The sequence below is a fragment of the Macaca mulatta genome, chromosome 1, assembly GCF_049350105.2.
Source record: "Macaca mulatta isolate MMU2019108-1 chromosome 1, T2T-MMU8v2.0, whole genome shotgun sequence".
Classification (NCBI taxonomy): Eukaryota; Metazoa; Chordata; class Mammalia; order Primates; family Cercopithecidae; genus Macaca; species Macaca mulatta.
In genome coordinates this window covers 208,193,668-208,213,257 of record NC_133406.1, presented here as the reverse complement: position 1 = coordinate 208,213,257, position 19,590 = coordinate 208,193,668, and the positions used below count along the sequence as shown (strand labels likewise).

Sequence of the window (19,590 nt, the reverse complement as noted above, 5' to 3'; positions counted from 1 at the left end):
GTGATCCTCACACTTTGGCCTCCCAAAGTGCTGGGATTACAGGCATGAGCCACCTTGGCCTTGTTGTTGTTTTTTAAGATAAGGATTGTGTACAAGCAAGCAGCCCTGATGCAGTGTTTACTTTTGTGTGTGTTCTTTTTCTGGTGTTTATTCATATCCATTTCCCCCTTTTAAAAAAAGAAAAACCACAATTGTAGTTCTGTAACACTGTCTTCTCCTTCATTCTTTTTCTGGTTCTTTGTCTAACCGTCTACATACAGGTAATTACAATTTTCTGTTCATATCCCTCTTTTCAGTGTAAGGTAGATGCTCTCAAAGCTTTGCCTGTGACATCTGTGCAGAAGAATTCCTATTGATATCTTTAGACCTAATTTCTCTGGAGCTTTTCCTGATTTTTCTTCTGCCTGCCGGTGTCTTCTCTGGTATATCTTACTGGCTTCCTCAGTTTGACATGTTGTAAATGGAATTATTCCTTCTATGAAGGCCTTACCCCAACTTTCTCTCCTACTGTTCCTGTTTCTTTTCATCATAATTGGCTTTGGTTTGACATTTTCCCTTTCTCCATTTTATAGGCAGTCAATTTATAAACCCCAATGAATTCTGCTTGTGTAGGATCTTTCCCATCTAGACCAGGAGTTCTCAAAATTTTATATGCATTGTAATCAGCTGGAGGTATTGTGAGATAGATAGTTGTGCCCCACCTTCTAGAGTTGCTGATTCAATGGGTCTGGAGTAGATGTGAGAATTTGCATTTCTAACAAGTTCCCAGATGATGTGGATGCCCTTGACCCAGTATGGAGTCCAGAATGCCTTAAGACGGCATTCAGGACACTAAATAAAGTCCATTTTAATCGGCCTTCTCTCCCACTGTGCTCTCCCATATCAGAAGTCAGATTTGGACTTCAGCATACTTCTGTTACTTAGTAGCTGTGTGATCTTAGGCACGTTGTTTAATTTTCTTCCTTTCCTTTTCATTCTTTTCTTTCTTTCTTTCTTTGGTTTTTTTGTTTTTGTTTTTGTTTTGTTTTTGTTTTTTTGAGACAGGAGGCAGTCTTTCTGTGTCACCCAGGCTGGAGTGCAGTGGCACGATCTCTGCTCACTGCAGCCTCCACCTTTCAGGTTCAAGCAATTCTTGTGCCTCAGCCTCCCGAGTAGCTGGGATTAGCCAGCTGCCGATTGTGTTTTTTGTTTTGTTTTGTTTTTTGACACAGAGTCTTGCTCTTTTGCCCAGGCTGGAGTGCAGTGGCGCCATCTTGGCTCGCTACAACCTCTAACTCCTAGGTTCAAGCAGTTCTCCTGTCCCACCCTCCCTAGTAGCTGGGACTATAGTCACCGCCACTACACCCAGCTAATTTAGTAGTATTTTAGTAACGATTCTCTTGCCTCATCCTCCTGAGTAGCTGGGATTACAGGCACCTGCCACCATGCCTAGCTAAATTTTGTATTTAGTAGAGATGGGATTTCACCATATTGGTCAGGCTGGTCTGGAACTCCTGACCTCAGGTGATCCACCTTCTTCGGCCTCCCAAAGTGCTGGGATTACAGGCGTGAGCTGCCGTGCCTAGCCCAGCCGCAGGTTTTTTGAGGTCAGGAATTGTGTCTTAATCTTCTTTGTACTTTACGTTTGGAGCCATGTGTCCATTGATTAGGCAGTTAGTAAATATTTGGTAAATTGGTTTACTTAATGTTATTTCCTCCTCTTTCCCTTTTTTCATTTTTTTCTTTTCAATTTCTTTGCGCCCTTTCCCCTTCTTTTCAATGAAAAATTTTAGTGTGCAAAATTATTAGCATACCCAACAATGGTTTGCTTTCCCTCCAACCTGTTGGTAGTGAGTGAGTAGTTAATTCCCATTTTATTCCATTAGTTTTACTTTTTCTCCAGAGTAATTAAGTAGAAAATGTGGCTCTTGGCCAGGCACGGTGGCTCTTGCCTGTAATGCTGTCCGTTGGGAGGCTGAGGTGGGTGGGAAATTTGAGGCCAGGAGTTTGAGACCAGCCTGGCCAACATGGTGAAATCCCGTATCTACTAAAAATACAAAAATTAGCCAGGCATGGTGGCGGGTTCCTGTAGTCCCGGCTACTAGGGAGGCTGAGGTGTGAGAATCACTTGAACCCAAGAGCCAGAGGTTGAAGTGAGCCAAGATCGCACCACTCCATTCCAGCTTGGGCGAAAGAGTGAGACTATTTATTAAAAAAAAAAAAGAGAGAGAAGAAAAGACTCTTAATGACTTTTCACCTCTCTTAAAACCTGATTGTGTAGTAGTGACTTTTACGTACACGTATATTGTTGACCTCGCGGTCTCCTGATGTTACTAATTTGAATAGTGACCATATGTTGCCGTTACAGACCAGAAGGGAAAGATTTCAGCATTCATCGACTTGTCCTGGGGACACACACATCGGATGAACAAAACCATCTTGTTATAGCCAGTGTGCAACTCCCTAATGATGATGCTCAGTTTGATGCGTCACACTACGACAGTGAGAAAGGAGGTAGGAATCTTAAACGTGAAAGAAGTAAAGATGTGTGGGTCATAATCTTTTTATGTTTTTGAATTATAAAAGTTATATCCAGTTTGATAAACTGTGACTTTAGAAACAATATTTAAGCTTGAGGAAAGCCTGAGTTTGCAATGGTAGATATTTATATTAGAGTTGTAGATATCAGAAGAAATATTTAACACATCCTTGGTTCTGTACCTTCACAATAAACTTTTCTCAGCTGGTGCTGGCGGGGAGGATTTCTGCAATTGAAAGAAGCAGAAATGTACTATATATTATTGCTGTACATTCTTGATTTATTTTTTATTTTTTTGTTCAGAATCTCGCTCTGTTGCCTAGGTTGGAGTGTAGTGGCGTGATCCTCACTCACTGCAACCTCTGCCTCCCAGGTTCAAGCGATTCTCTTGCCTCATCCTCCTGAGTAGCTGGGATTACAGGCACCTGCCACCACGCCTAGCTAGTTTTTGTATTTTTAGTAAAGACAGGGTTTCACCAAGTTGGCCAGGCTGCTCTTGATATCCTGACCTCATGTGATCCACCCACCTCAGCCTCCCAGAGTTCTGGAATTACAGGCTTGAGTCACCGCGCCCATCCATATTGCTGTACATTCTTAAGATGGGAGATAACTACCCCTAAAGAGGTGAAAATTGGTTTGTGTGTGTGAGTAGGTGTAAATAATCTTACTGGTTGATTGTCTAAAGCACAGATATGCACAAAGTACATAGGATATCTATGGTATTAAAATTTCGTGGGACTGGTGGGGAAGGGGTAGTTCTTAAAAGATTTCTTAGAGGAGCAGTAGTGAAAAAAAAAGGTTGAAAAACACTAACTTAAATTACCCTTTCTAGGCTTAAAGTGGTAGAAATGACTTAATCATGGCACTCCCTATATGTATAGAAACTAAATTCCAATGAGTTGTTTCATTATATCCTATTTTTAGGCCATAACCTAAGGGTGTAACTGATCATGACATGCTTACTCTTTCCCTTTTTTTTTTTGGAGATGGAGTCTTGCTCTGCCGCTCAGGCTGGAGTGCAGTGGTGCGATCTTGGCTCACTGCGACCTCCGCCTCCCAGGTTCAAGCGAGTCTCCTGCCTCAGCCTCCTAAATAGCTGGGACTACAGGCATGCACCGCCATCCCTGGCTAATTTTTATATTTTTAGTAGAGACAAGGTTTCATCATGTTGGTCAGGCTGGTCTTGAACTCCTGACCTCAAATGATCCTCCTGCCTTTTGTTCTTGCTGTTACTTAGGCACAAATACTCTAATTGGTAGTGTGATAAATTGTAAAACTACATATATGTGTGTGTATATATATTGTGTTTGTGTGTAAAATTATATAATTATATATAATTGATAAAATATACATATGATTTATATATTTTATAATTTTGTTATATGTATATAATTGTATATATAATTTTACACATAATGTAAAAAACACACCCCTTCTCCCATATAATAAACCTTTCCCCAGCCAGGTGCAGTGACTCACGCCTGTAATCCCAGCACTTTGGAAGGCTGAGACCGGTGGATCACTTGAGGTCAGAACTTCGAGACCAGCCTGGCCCAACATAGTGAAACCCTGTCTCTACTAAAAATAAAAAATTAGCCACGCGTGGTGGCATGCACCTGTAAGAACCCAGCTACTCAGGAGGCTGAGGCAAGATGGCATCACTTGAACTCAGGAGGCAGAGATAGCAGTGAGCCAAGATCTCACTATTGCACTCCAGCCTGGGCAAAAAAAAAAGGGGAAACTCCATCTCAAAAAACAAAACAAAAACTTTTCCCCTGGATATCACTTGATGTATTGTGATGTATTGTTTTCTAAAGGATTTATCCTGTGTATTGGATCACTCATTAAACAAATATGTTGAGTAGTTTTATATGCCAAGTATAGAATATGCAATATAGGTTCAGAATTTGCTCTTGTGGCCTAATATAAGCAATTATATATAATATAAGGTCACCTACCTCCTTTTGATGGCTATATAGTAGACCATAATGATTCTTTATTGATTGACATTTAGATGGTTTCTAATTTTTTGACTTTAAAAGCATAGTTTTGCTATAGAAATACTCTCTAAGTAGAATGTTGTATCAAAGGGCAGGACCATTTTTTAATATAATTGATACTGCTAAGTTGCACTCCGAAAAAAGATTTGAAGTCCCACAACAGCGTATGTATTTATGTCTGTTTTTTTGGGGTTTTTTTGTTTTTTTTTTTTTTTGAGACGGAGTCTTGCTCTGTCGCCCAGGCTGGAGTGCAGTGGCCGGATCTCAGCTCACTGCAAGCTCCACCTCCCGGGTTTACGCCATTCTCCTGCCTCAGCCTCCGGAGTAGCTAGGACTACAGGCGCCCGCCACCTCACCCGGCTAGTTTTTTGTATTTTTTTAGTAGAGACGGGGTTTCACCGTCATAGCCAGGATGGTCTCGATCTCCTGACCTCGTGATCTGCCCGTCTCAGCCTCCCAAAGTGCTGGGATTACAGGCTTGAGCCACCGCGCCCAGCCGTATTTATGTCTGTTTCTCCATGCCCTTGCCAACACTGGACTCAATAGAACTCATTCTCAGTTTACATTGCTTTTTTTATTTGTGATGTTGAGCTTACTTCATATTTCCCTTGAGCTGCTTATTTATGTCTTTTGCCCATATTTCCTTTTGAGTATCTCTTCATATAAGGTAAATTACACTCTCTCCACCCAATAAATAGGTGCAGATCATTTTCTAGTTTAATTTAAAATCTTTAGTCCTGTTATTGATTAGAAGCTGTAAGTTGCTTTTTTAATGGGGCCTTGCTCTGTCATCCAGGCTGGAGTGCGCTGGCATGATCTTAGCTGACTGCAGCCTCCTTATGGGCTCAAATGATCCTCCCATCTATGCCTCCCAAGTAGCTCTGGCTATAGACGTACACCACCATACCTGGATTTATTTATGTATTTTTATTTTTTATTTTTTATTTTTTTTGAGTCGGAGTCTGGCTCTGCCGCCCAGGCTGTAGTACAGTGGCGCAATCTCTGCTCACTGTGACCACCGCCACCCGGGTTCAAGCTATTCTCCTGCCTCAGCCTCCCAAGTAGCTGGAATTACAGGCACCCGCCACTACATCCAGATAATTTAATTTTTTTTTAAGAAATGGCGTGTCACTATGTTGCTCAGGTTGATCTTGAACTCTGGCCTCAATCTTTCCACCTCAGACCTCCCCATTCAGTGATTTCATAATGTATGTATTCATCTATTGTTGTCTTCTGGGACTTTTATGTTTGGGCCATTAAAACTTATTGTTCTGGTATTTGGTATGGAATCAGAATCCAGCCTTTTTTTCCTAAATGATTGAGTTTTTGTTGTTATTTTGAGGCGGAGTCTTGCTTCGTCACCCAGGCTGGAGTGCAGTCGCACAGTCTTGGCTCACTGCAGCCTCTGCTTCCTGGGCTCAAGCAATCCTCCTGCCTCAGCATCCTGAGTAGCTGGGATTGCAGGCATGTGCCACCATGCCCAGCCGATTTCCATTATATTTTTTGTGGAGGAGTGGGTCTCACCACATTGCCCAGGCTAGTCTGAAAACTCCTGGGCTCATGCAGTTCACCCACTTTGGCCTCCCGAAGTTCTGGGCTTATAGGCCTGAGCCACTAAGCCAAAAAAATTTTTTGTATTCAGTCAACCATTGATGGACACTTGGGTTGATTCCGTATCTTTGCTATTGTGTATAATGCTACAGTGAACATAACAAGTGCATGTGTCTTTTTGGTAGAACGATTTCTTTTCTTTTGGGTATATATACCCAGTAATGGGATTGCTGGGTTGAATGGTAGTTCTATTTTTAGTTCTTTGTGGTTTTTTTGTGTTTTTTTTGTTTTTGAGACGGAGTTCCACTCTTGTTGCTGGAGTAAAGTAAGTGGCGTGATCTCGGCTCACTTCAGTCTCCGCCTCCGAAGTTCAAGCAGTTCTTCTGCCTCAGCTCCCCGAGTATCTGGGATTACAGGCATGCCCCACCACACCCGGCTAATTTTGTATTTTTAGTAGAGACGGGGTTTCTCCATATTGGTCAGGCTGGTCTCAAACTCCCAACCTCAGGTGGTCCACCTGCGTCAGCCTCCCAAAGTGCTGGGATTATAGGCGTGAGCCACCATGCCTGGCCCTATTTTTAGTTCTTTGAGAAATCTCCACAGACTGCTTTTCACAGTTGCTGAACTAATTTGCATTCCCACCAGTAGTGTCTAAGTGTTCCCTTTTCTCTGCAGCCTCACCATGTTATTTTTTGACTTTTTAATAGCCATTCTGACTGGTGTGAGAGGCATCTATCTGTTTTGATTTGCATTTCTCTGATAAATGGTGATGTTGATCTTTTTTTCCACATTCATTGTCCACTTATATGTCTTCTTTTGAGAAGTGTCTGTTCATGTCCTTTGCCCACTTTTTATCTTTCTTTCTTTCTTTCTTTCTTTTTTTTTTTGAGACAGTCTCGCTCTGTCGCCCAGGCTGGAGTGCAGTGTGGCGATCTTGGCTCACGGCAACCTCTGCCCCCTGGGTTCAAGCGATTCTCCTGCCTCATCCTCCTGAGTAGCTGGGATTACAGGCGTGCACCACCGTGCCCGGCTTATTTTATATTTTTTGTAGGGATGGGGTTTCACTATATTGGCCAGGTTGGTGTCAAACTCCTGACCTCATGATCCACCCGCGTCAGCCTCCCAGAGTGCTGGGATTATAGGCGTGAGCCACAATGCCCAGCCTAGTTTTGTTTTTTAAGAAACTGGTATCTCGCCCAGGCGCAGTGGCTGGCATCTGTAATTCCAGCACTTTGGGAGGCTGAGGCATGTGGATCACGAGGTCAGGAGTTCAAGACAAGCCTGGCCAACATGGTAAAACCCCATCTCTACTAAGAATACAAAAAATTAGCTGGACGTGGTGGTACGTGCCTGTAGTCCCAGCTACTTGGAAGGCTGAGGCAGTAGAATGGCTTGAACCCGGGAGGCGGAGGTTGCAGTGAGCCGAGATTGCGCTACTACTGCACTCCATCCTGGTTAATGAGCAAGACTCCTTCTCAGAAAAAATAAAAATAAGTAAGTGATGTCTCTGGTCTTTAGTCCAAGTTTATAATAAATTATTATATATTTTACTGAAGCTGGTATTCTTAGTTGTAAGGTTCATGGGCTCAAAAAGTGGCTCAATGGTAAAATTCATATGGTAGTTACCTTGTTTGAGGACATAGTATTGACTGGGAAGACACCGTTCGTACCTTCTGGGATGGGAATGTTTTATATTTTGACCTGGTGCGTACATATGTAAAAATTCATCAAATTACAACAACTTATGCACCTTTACTATATCATGTTATACCTCATGTTTGTTTTAATATTATTTATATGGAGAGAAGCTAGCAAAATAGGAAGGCAAGTTGATACCTCAGCCTTTCTTTTCTACTTCAGATTGGCCTTTTCACATACCAGTTTCAACACCTATTTATTTATATTACTATATGTGTATTTTTTCAGACAGAGGTCTCACTCTGTTGCCCAGGCTGGAATGCAGTGGTGTGATCACAGCTTACTGCATTCTCAGCCTCCCAAGCAGTTAGGACTACAGTCATGTGCCACTGCAGTCAGCCCCTGAAATGTTTTTTAAATGCAATTTACATTTCTTTTTCTAATCCTGTCAATTTTTTATTTTTTATTTACCTTTTTTTTTTTTTTTTTTTTTTGAAACGGAGTCTAGCTCTGTCGCTCAGGCTGGAGTGCAGTGGCGCGATCTCGGCTTACTGCAAGCTCCACCTCCCGGGTTCACGCCATTCTGCCTCAGCCTCCTGAATAGCTGGGACTACAGGTGCCTGCCACCATGCCCAGCTAATTGTTTTTGTATTTTTAGTAGAGATGGGGTTTCACTGTGTTAGCCAGGATAGTCTTGATCTCCTGAACCCTGTCAAATTTAACATTGAGGGGTGTATGCAACTTTGGTAACACTGATGTAATAAGTTCTGATAACCCAGTAACATTGGGCCAGCCCAATTTTCAATTTTGAATACACTAAGTTCTTACTACTGTAGTTTTGTTTATGGTGAAGGAGGCCTATGTTTAATATATGCCCAATACTGAAATAACCAACGTTATGTAGTGGTTACCCCTTGCTTCATGGGCTCTGTGCCAGCTGTGGCTTCTCCTTTGTTATTGGTGCCTCTTTTCTGGCAGCTATCTTTTTTTTGTTGTTTGTTTGTTTGTTTTTTCTGAGACAGAGTTTCTCTCGCCCAAACTGTAGCGTAGTAGCGCAATCTTGGCTCAGTGCAACCTCTGCCTCCTGAGTTCAAGCGATTCTCCTGCCTTAGCCTCCAGAGCAGCTGGGACTATAGGCACGTGCTACCACGCCCAGCTAATTTTTGTATTTTTAGTAGAGATGGGGTTTTGCCATATTGGCCATGCTGGTCTCGAACTCCTGACCTCGTGATCCACCCATCTCGGCCTCCCAAAGTGCTGGGATTACAGATGTGAGCCACTATGCCCAGCCACTTTTTTGGTGGGGGGTGTCATTGGAGATATGATGAGGATTCAGTTCCAAATCACTGCAGTAAAGCAAATATATAAAGCAAACCACACAGATTTTTTGTATGTTTACATTTTACTGTAGTCTCCTAAGCATGCAATAGCATTATGCCTAAAAAACAATGTACATACCTTAATTTGGAAATACTTCATTGCTAAAAAAAAAATGCTGACCCAGAGGCACCAACTGAACACATGTTGGGAAAATGGCACTAATAGACTTACTCAATGCAGGGTTGCTGTAACCTTCAATTGGGGAAAAAACATATCTGTGATGCACAATAAAACAAGCTGTGCCTGTACTTAGACTGAAGTTTCTTGAGATACATACCATATATGCCTTGTTTTTTCATAGATTGTAGATGTTTGTGGGCTGGAGTTATGGGAAAAATTAGTTTAATGTGGGATTTTTTTCTCCTTTAGAATCTATCTTGAATTTTTATTTTTAGGTTTTTAGCCTGTGTGAAACGTTTGCTTTTCAAAAGTTATTTTGAAGTTGTAAGTTATCTAATATGCCAGCCATACCACCCATGTATGTCTTTGCTTTCTGAAAAAATGTTTGTCCTTCAAAGAATAACACTAGGCCCGGCCCAGTGGCTCTCTCATGTAATCCCAGCACTTTGGGAGAATGAAGCGGGTAGATTATCTGAGGTCAAGAGTTTAAGACCAGTTTGGCCACCGTGATGAAACCCCATCTCTACTAAAAATATAAAAATTACCTGGGCGTGGTGGCACATGGCGGCAGTCCCAGCTACTTGGGGGGCTGAGGCAGGAGAATCGCTTGAACCCAGGGGGCAGAGGTTGCAGTGAGCCGAGATTGCGCCACTGCACTCCAGTCTGGATGACAGAGCAAGACCCTGTCTTAAAAAAGAAAAAAAAGAATAGCACTGCATAGCAATGCGATTGACAGAATATTTTTATTTATTTTTAAGTTACTCTCACAACTTCTTTGCTTTGTGGATAAGGTATTTGAGGCTCAGAAACTGAAGGCCTTCCCTGGATCACCAAACTAAGTAAGTGACAGAGCCACTTAGGGACCTGGGTCTGACTCTTACTTTGGAACTTTTGCAACCATATCATGCTGTCTTCTATTACTCTTTGATCATTAACTACCTTTGTTTATATAGTGCTTTGCCAAGATTTACATAATCACATTATATTGTTATACATATTATAATGGTACTTGAGAGAACTCTCTTAAGTGCATATAGTAGTCATGTGTGAATAAAAAATGTTTTCATCTAGTTGTTGCCTACCTGGTTTATTTCAACCAGGGACTTTGGTTGGCGTGTGTAAGTGGGTGTAGCAAAATGGAACTGGCTGCTGTGGCTCTGTTTTTCCTCACTGAAATAAAAGAAACACTGTAAGGAGAAGATAAACGGCATGATGGTATTTCAGAACATTCATCCCAAACTAGAGCTTCAGACAAGCGATGCAAGAAGAGCACTTTAATGTTTAGCACACTGTGTACTTAATATTCATTATAGTAGTAGCATTGGTTTTATTTATTCGGCATACTTATTTGTACTTTGAAATTTGAAAACTTTATTAAGATCTGTTTTTGAAGTATGTGGGCAAAGGATAACCCAGGTGCCGAGACAAGTGACTGAAGGCACAAACTGTTTCAGTATAATAAAGAAAATAGTTAAAATAAAGAATAGTTACAATACAAAGTAGATATAGAGATGATCTTGGACATTATCAGTCATTGGTATAATCATTATTAATCATCAACTTTTAATATTACTCCTTGTTGTATTACTAATATAACCAAGGAATAACTGGTGAGTATAGGGTCAGGTGCTGAAGGGACATTTTGAGAAGTGAGCTAGAAGGCAAGAGGTGAGCCCTCTGTCAGGCCCACATAAGGGCCGCTTGAGGGCTCCTTGGTCAAGTGGTAACGCCAGTGCCTAGGAAGGCACCCATTACTTAGCAGACCGTGAAAGGGAGCCTCCCTTTCCTTGGAGGAGTCAGGGAACACTCTGCTCCACCAGCTTCTTGTGGGAGGCTGGATATTATCCAGGCCTGCCTGCAGTCATCCAGAGGCCTAAACCCCTCCCTGTGGTGCTATGCTTCGGTGGTCACGCTCCTTGTCCACTTTCATGTTCCTCCCTTACTCCTGATTCCTCTTTGAGGTTCTTAGAAAAAAGCAGTAGAAGAAATAGTGAAAGTCTTAAAGTCTGATCTTTCTCATAAGTGCATAGAAGGAAACGGTGAGGTATGCTGCCTTCCCTCAGATTCAGCTACCTAAAAGTGAAGGGTCCCCTGTCTCGTGATAACGTGACTTGCTTGACCTTATCAATCACTTGGACGACTCACCCTCCTTACCCTGCCCCCTTGTCTTGTATGCAATAAATTATCAGCGCACTTAGCCATTCGGGGCCACTACCGATCTCCAGGTCTTGGTGGTAGTGGTTCTCCAGGCCCAACTGTTTTCTCTTTATCTCTTTTGTCTTGTGTCTTTATTTCTTACAATCTCTCGTCTCCGCACACGGGGAGAATACCTGCTAAGCCCTGTAGGGCTGGACCCTACATCAGTAGAATTCTAGTTTTCCTTAATTTCAGACAGTAATATAATACAGCCATCTCTCAGAATCCGTGGGGAATTGTTTCCAAGACCACCTTCAGATACCAAAATTCACAGATGCTGAAGTTTCTGATACAGCATGGCATAATGTTTGCACATAACCTATGCAGATCTTCTCATATACTTTAAAGTGTCTCTAGATTACCTATAATACGGAATACAATGTAAATGTTATATAAATAGGCTGTATTGTTCAGGGAATAATGATGAGGGGGAAATCTGTACGTGTTCAATACATGCATTGTTTTTCTGAATATTTTCACTTAATGATTAGTTGAATTCATGGATGAAGAACCCACTGATATGGAGGGCTGACTGTATTTCTTATTAGGTATTTAACTACCTAGAATCACAGGGGTAGGAAAGCACTTTATAGTGCTAGCAAATGTATAGATAATATCTAGTATTATGCCAGTTTGTTCCTAAGGAAAAAAAATCCTTGCCTGTGTTTTTATACTCCGGGTACCCTAGAGTAGCTCTTGTTTTGTTCTCATTTGCAATTAATTTATTTACAGAATTTGGAGGTTTTGGTTCAGTTAGTGGAAAAATTGAAATAGAAATCAAGATCAACCATGAAGGAGAAGTAAACAGGGCCCGTTATATGCCCCAGAACCCTTGTATCATCGCAACAAAGACTCCTTCCAGTGATGTTCTTGTCTTTGACTATACAAAACATCCTTCTAAACCAGGTACGTGCCCCTTTGTATTCAAATACAAATGAGTCACTATGGGAACACATGGTTCCACTCACTCTGAGTTTAATTGCATGTTACTCTGTGTAATTTTAACATCTTGTGATTTGTATTGATGTGTGTATGTTTTTCTTCATTTTGCCTACATGAAAAAATAATGCCTTTTTACATAGAACAAAATACTGGTGCTGTTTAAGCATTATCTGTTTGGTCATAATGGTTCCTATATCACTGATAAATGTTAAGAGCTTTTAGACATCTTGATTAAAATTCCATTATGCTCAGTAGGCCCAGAGAACCAGTGGACTGGGTAGTCTTGATGTGTCTGTCACTTTGCAGATCCTTCTGGAGAGTGCAACCCAGACTTACGTCTCCGTGGACATCAAAAGGAAGGCTATGGGCTTTCTTGGAACCCAAATCTCAGTGGGCACTTACTTAGTGCTTCAGATGACCACGTGCGTATCCTTCCCATTTTGAAGCAAATCTGGGCTAGTTACCAGTTGGTTTCTTTTTTGGGGTGTGTGGGGAGGTGAGAATCTTCCTTTTATATAATGGTTAATTTTACATTTAAGACCATCTGCCTGTGGGACATCAGTGCCGTTCCAAAGGAGGGAAAAGTGGTGGATGCAAAGACCATCTTTACAGGGCATACTGCAGTAGTAGAAGATGTTTCCTGGCATCTGCTCCATGAGTCTCTGTTTGGGTCAGTTGCTGATGATCAGAAACTTATGATGTGAGTAGAATCCATTCAGGGTTTTTACTTAATATCTTGTCTAAGTTTTATGTTTAGTTACCATTTCAAGGGTTTTTTTCCTCTTTTTTTTTTCCACTGAAGTTGGGATACTCGTTCAAACAATACTTCCAAACCAAGCCACTCAGTCGACGCTCACACTGCTGAAGTGAACTGCCTTTCTTTCAATCCTTATAGTGAGTTCATTCTTGCCACAGGATCAGCTGACAAGGTCAGTTTCATTTATTTTAATAGAAAACAATTTAATTTCTCTAGCTTTTTTTGAATTGCAGAAATTTTACTTACAGTATTTTTTTTTTCTTATCTTAAAAAATGAATTACTCTTGTTTTTGTACCTAGACTGTTGCCTTGTGGGATCTGAGAAATCTGAAACTTAAGTTGCATTCCTTTGAGTCACATAAGGATGAAATATTCCAGGTAAGAGAAACCAGTGCTACTAATTTTGTTTTTGTTATTTCTAAGAAAAACCTGGATGTATGAGTGGGCACACATGTGCTTTATGCTGTTGCTAAAAATAGAAATCTGTATTCCTATGCTACTTTCTGTGGGAATTGTTATTTCTTTGTTATCTCTGTACTTTCTCAAACTGGTTATTGACCACCTACATTCATCAGATATTAAGAAAACAGGCCAGGTGTGATGATTCATACCTGTAATCCCAGCACTTTAGGAGGCTGAGATGCGTGGGTTACTTGAGGCCAGGAGTTTGAGACCAGCCTAGCCAACATGGCAAAACCCTGTCTCTTTATTTTTTAATAAAAATTTGCAAAGAAAGGAAAACTAGTGCCTGATTATTTTTTCAGCCTTCTTTCTGACACTTAGTGATCTCTTCCCTTCTTCCAATATATTCTTTATTCTTCATTGCATACCACATATGTTGATTTTTCAATCCAAGCCTAAACCTCTGGCTCCATATTTTCTGCCTCATCAGTTTAAAACCATTTATGCCTAGTGTTCCATTATTGGAACACTAAGCATGTGGGAGTTTATATCCTACTGCTCAAGGTCATCGCCAAGGTCTGATTGCAAAAATTAAAAAAAGAAATAATTGTTGCAGTGTGTTCAAAGCTTGTTGCTAGGGCACTATGAGAGATTACATTATGTAGCCTTTGCTGTCAAGGAGCTCCCCTTTTCTGGGGGGACGGAGTTTTGCTCTTGTTGGCCAGGCTGGAGTGTAGTGGTGCAATCTCGGCTCACTGCAACCTTCACCTCCCAGGTTCAAGTGATTCTCCTGCCTCAGCCTCCCGGGTAGCTGGAATTTCAGGTGCCCGCCACCATGCCCAGCTAATTTTTTGTGTTTTTAGTAGAGATGGGGTTTCACCATGTTGGCCAGTCTGGTCTCCATGATCCACCTGCCTTGGCCTCCCAAAGTGCTGGGATTACAGGCATAAGCTACCACGCCCAACCGAGCCAAAATTTTATAGTGAGGGGGAGGGCTTGTTTAGAAATTACTATAATAAAAGATTTTGTCAAGTGTTATGAACCTGAGGGTGGTAAAGATTAATTCTGGTGTGTGAAGGTGGCATCTGAACTGGGCTTTAGGTGAACCATACTCCTACATACTTAGTCTCTTATTTTCTACTTTTCAGCCCGCCTTGGTGAACATTTTATCCTTACCCTATCTCTTTGCTTTGCTTGTGATGGTGTTCTGACTTATGTGTAACACTGAACTCATAGTAAATACTTAGGAACATAGTTATTGTATATGTCATCTGTACTTTAGTTCTTAGGTCAGAATTGGATTGCATTTGGGTAGAGGCCAGAATTAGCCAATAAGAATAGACAATAGGTAGGCTGGGTGCAATGGCTCATGCCTGTAATCCCAGCACTTTGGGAGGCCTAGGCAGGTGGATCACGATGTCAGGAGTTTGAGACCACCCTGACCAACATGGTGAAATCTCGTCTCCTAAAAATACAAAAATTAGCCAGGCGTGGTACTGTGCGCCTGTAATCCCAGCTACTCAGGAGGCTGAGGCAGGAGAATTGCTTGAATGTGGGAGGCAGAGATTGCTGGGAGCTGAGATCACCCCACAAGAATAGACAAGATTTGGCCGGGCGCGGTGGCTCAAGCCTGTAATCCCAGCACTTTGGGAGGCCGAGACGGGCGGATCACAAGGTCAGGAGATCGAGACCATCCTGGCGAACACGGTGAAACCCCGTCTCTACTAAAAAAATACAAAAAACTAGCTGGGCGAGGTGGCGGGCGCCTGTAGTCCCAGCTACACAGGAGGCTGAGGCAGGAGAATGGCGTAAACCCGGGAGGCAGAACTTGCAGTGAGCTGAGATCCAGCCACTGCGCTCCAGCCCCGGCGACAGATCGAGACTCCGTCTCCAAAAAAAAAAAAAAAAAAAAAAAAAAGAATAGACAAGATTCGATGTTTCAAAAGATAAGATCATGCTGGGCACATGGTGCACAACTCCAGCTACGAAGGAGGTTGAGGCAGCAAGTTCCTTGAGCCCAAGAGTTCAAGTACAGCCTAGAAGCAACATAGTGAGGCCTCATCTCTTTTTTTGATACCAGCCTAACCCCATCTCTACACAGATACAAAAATTTGCCGGCTGTGGTGGCAGGCACCTGTAATCCCAGCTACCTGGGAGGCTGAGGTGGGAGAGTCACTTGAACCTGGGAGGTGGAGGTTGCATTGAACCAAGATCCTGCCATTGTACTCCAGCCTGGGTGACAGAGCAAGACTTCATCTCAAAAAAAAAGCGTGCAAGGGGGTGGTGTGGGAATGGAACAAAAGCTTATATCCTGGGTCTAGTAATGGGTTGTTATCGTACAAGAAATTTTTTTTTTTTTTTTTTTTTGAGACAGACTCTCTGTCACCCAGGCTGGAGTGCAGTGGCACGATCTCGGCTCACTACAACCTCTGCCTCCTGGGTTCAAGCAATCCTCCTGCCTCAGCTTCCCAAGTAGCTGGGATTATAGGTGCCCGCCACCACACCTAGCTAATTTTTGTATTTTTAGTAGAGACAGGGTTTCACCATGTTGGTCAGGCTGGTCTCGAACTCCTCACCTCATGTGATCCACCCGCCTCCCAAAGTGCTGGGATTACAGACATGAGCCACCACTCCTGCCCGTAAAAGAAATTCTTTAGCTCTTAATTTTAACTGTAGCATCTATAATACTTTGACTTCCTCTTCCCTTTTGTTTACAGAATTTTTAAATTGTTAAATATTTTATGAATTTTTTCCCTTTGTTTTCTAATTCATCGCTTTGCTGTTTACTTCATTCCTATGTGTAGGTTCAGTGGTCACCTCACAATGAGACTATTTTGGCTTCCAGTGGTACTGATCGCAGACTGAATGTCTGGGATTTAAGGTAATTCTTGTGTTCATTCCTCTGTCTGCGTACTTATTTCCTTTATTTACACTTTGCAAAGGTAGTCACTAGGGGTAAATCTATTTTAACTTTTAAAATTATGCTTTTGTACTAGTAAAATTGGAGAAGAACAATCCCCGGAAGATGCAGAAGACGGGCCACCAGAGTTGTTGGTATGTTAAAAGCATTGGACAGTACTGAAGTAGTGTGTAATTTAATGTCCTCTATCTGCATTTCACATCTTTGTTTTCTTCCCTCTTTCAGTTTATTCATGGTGGTCACACTGCCAAGATATCTGATTTCTCCTGGAATCCCAATGAACCTTGGGTGATTTGTTCTGTATCAGAAGACAATATCATGCAAGTGTGGCAAATGGTAAGGGTTTGGTCATTTATTTTGGGGAGGTGAGATAAATAAGACACAGAATCAATTTACATTTATATATTTTATGATTACGGCTACTATCTCTGTTCATTTTACTCCCGGGTGTGATTTTAAGACTTGTCTATACATGGCCGGGCGCGGTGGCTCAAGCCTGTAATCCCAGCACTTTGGGAGGCCGAGACGGGCGGATCACAAGGTCAGGAGATCGAGACCAGCCTGGCTAATACGGTGAAACCCCGTCTCTACTAAAAAAATACAAAAAACTAGCCGGGTGAGGTGGCGGGCGCCTGTAGTCCCAGCTACTCGGGAGGCTGAGGCAGGAGAATGGCGTAGACCCGGGAGGCGGAGCTTGCAGTGAGCTGAGATGCGGCCACTGCACTCCAGCCTGGGCGACAGAGCGAGACTCTGTCTCAAAAAAAAAAAAAAAAAAAAAAAAAAAAAAAAAAAAAAAAAAAAGACTTGTCTATACATTATCGTTTTCAGCTGCCTGTTCTTGACCATTTTGGTTATACTACTGGTATTTTAAACTCAGCTAAACAAAACAAAACTGACCCTCTCTCCCACTTCTCCTTTCTCCTTTCCTCCTCCTTTTTTTTTTTTTGTATGGCTCCAACATTTTCCCAGCTAACCAGACTTGAAAACTCAAGAATTTTCCGTGTCTGTTTACCTCTAGTTGTAGTTCACTTCCAGATTTCATACCATCTATCTGCGGTGTTTCTCCCGTCTTCGCCTCATCATCTTAGAAGTACAAATTTACATACCCAAAGGAGGTGTATCACCTCACAACATCAAATACTGTTTCTCCATGAAACCTATCTAGATTTCAAAAATGTTCCCTGTCTCTACCTCAAAGAATGAAAGAATGTGAACACCCTCCTTAAATTGTATTTTCTTCTTCTTCTTCTTCTTCTTCTTTTTTTTTTTTTTTTGAGATGTTCTTTCACTTTTCCACCCAGGCTGGAGTGCAGTGGTACAGTCTCAGCTCACTGTAACTTCCATCTCCCAGTTTCAAGCGTTTCTCTTGCCTCAGCCTTCTGAGTAGCTGGGACTACAGATGTGCACCACCATGCCCAGCTAATTTTTTTATTTTCAGTAGAGACAGGGTTTCACTGTGGTAGCCAGGTTGGTCTCGAACTCTTGACCTTATGATCTGCCTGCCTCGGCCTCCCAAAGTGCTGGGATTACAGGCGTGAGCCACCATGCCCAGCCTCTTAAATTTTCAAAGCACTTCAATTTAATAAAAATAACTGTGGCGTCTCATACATTAATAGTTAAAAAATAGTTATATTCGGCCGGGCGCGGTGACTCATGCCTATAATCCCAGCACTTTGGGAGGCTGAGGCGGGTGGATCGTGATGTCAGGAGATCAAGACCATCCTGGCTAACATGGTGAAACCCTGTCTCTTCTAAAAATACAAAAAAAAAAAAAAAAAAAACTAGCCGGGTGTGGTGGCAGGTGCCTGTAGTCCCAGCTACTCAGGAGGCTGAGGCAGGAGAATGGCATGAACCCGGAAGGCAGAGCTTGCAGTGAGCCGAGATCACACCACTGCACTCCAGCCTGGGCAACAGAGCGAGACTCCATCTCAATTTAAAAAAAAAAAAAAGTTATATTCTGGAGATGGTGGTTATGGTTAATACAGTGTAAGTGTGCTTAATGCCACTGAATTGTATACATAAAATGGCTAAGCTGATAAATTTTATGTTGTGTGGAGTTTGCCAGAATTTGGAGGTGGAAGACAATTTCTTGCTCTGTTGTTCAGGCAGAGTGCAGTGGTGCGATTACAACTCACTGCAGCCTCCTATTCCCAGGCTCAAGATATCCTCCTACCTCAGCCTCCCTAGTAACTGGGACCACAGGTGTGCATTACCAGGCCTGGTTAATTTTTTAAATTTTTTTGTACAGATGGGGTTTGCCATGTTGGCCAGTCTGGTCGTGAACTTGTGAGTTCAAGCGATTTGCCCACCTCCCAGAGTGCTGGGATTACAGGCTTGAGGCTGGCCCACTTTTTGTTTGTTTGTTTGTTTTTTAAGAATTACGTAGCTTGATGGTCATCTGGTAAATGAAAAGAATTCAGAAGAAAGTTTTGCTGTCTCTCAGACTAGATCTAGTACCAGGGAATAGTTTTTGACTCGTCATGAGGAGAGGGAGGATGTTTTCAACAGTACTTTCTTAAACTGCAATAGCACTATTTTTTCTTATTTTTTATTTTTAAAATTTTTTTTCCCTAAGCGGAGTCTTACTCCCTCGCCCAGGCTGGAGTGCAGTGGAGCGATCTCAGCTCATTGCAACCTCTGCCTCCCGGGTTCAAGCAGTTCTCCTGCCTCAGCCTGCTGAGTAGCTGGTATTACAGGTGTGCACCACTATGCCTGGCTAATTTTTTGTATTTAGTAGAGTTGGGGTTTCACCATGTTGGTCAGGGTGGTCTTGAACTTCTGACCTCATGATCCACCCTCTTTGGCCTCCCAAAGTACTCGATTACAGGCATGAGTCACTGTGTCCAGCCTTTTTATTTTTGAGACAGTTTTGTTGTTGTTGTTGTTGTTGTTGTTGTTGTTGTTGTTGTTGTTTTGAGACAGAGTCTCTGTCGCCCGGGCTGGAGTGCAGTGGCCTGATCTCAGCTCACTGCAAGCTCTGCCTCCCGGGTTTACGCCATTCTCCTGCCTCAGCCTCCCGAGTAGCTGGGACTACAGGCACCCGCCACCTCGCCCGGCTAGTTTGTTGGGTTTTTTTGGTTTTTTTGGTTTTTTTTTTTTTTGTATTTTTAGAAGAGACAGGGTTTCACCGTGTTAGCCAGGATAGTCTCGATCTCCTGACCTCGTG

At 42.3% G+C, this 19,590-nt stretch overlaps 1 protein-coding gene across 6 annotated transcripts in view; it reads left to right on the top strand.

Moving 5' to 3' along the window:
- The window catches only part of RBBP4 (RB binding protein 4, chromatin remodeling factor), a 29,951-nt gene that overhangs the window by 4,078 nt on the left and 6,283 nt on the right, over positions 1 to 19,590 (top strand). For all 6 annotated transcript variants that reach the window (NM_001261038.1, XM_077987632.1, XM_077987733.1 and 3 more), the window contains 9 exon segments: positions 2,348 to 2,493; positions 12,136 to 12,309; positions 12,652 to 12,767; positions 12,885 to 13,045; positions 13,148 to 13,274; positions 13,403 to 13,480; positions 16,309 to 16,385; positions 16,501 to 16,558; positions 16,650 to 16,760. In NM_001261038.1, coding sequence (NP_001247967.1) covers positions 2,348 to 2,493; positions 12,136 to 12,309; positions 12,652 to 12,767; positions 12,885 to 13,045; positions 13,148 to 13,274; positions 13,403 to 13,480; positions 16,309 to 16,385; positions 16,501 to 16,558; positions 16,650 to 16,760 — 1,048 coding nt within the window.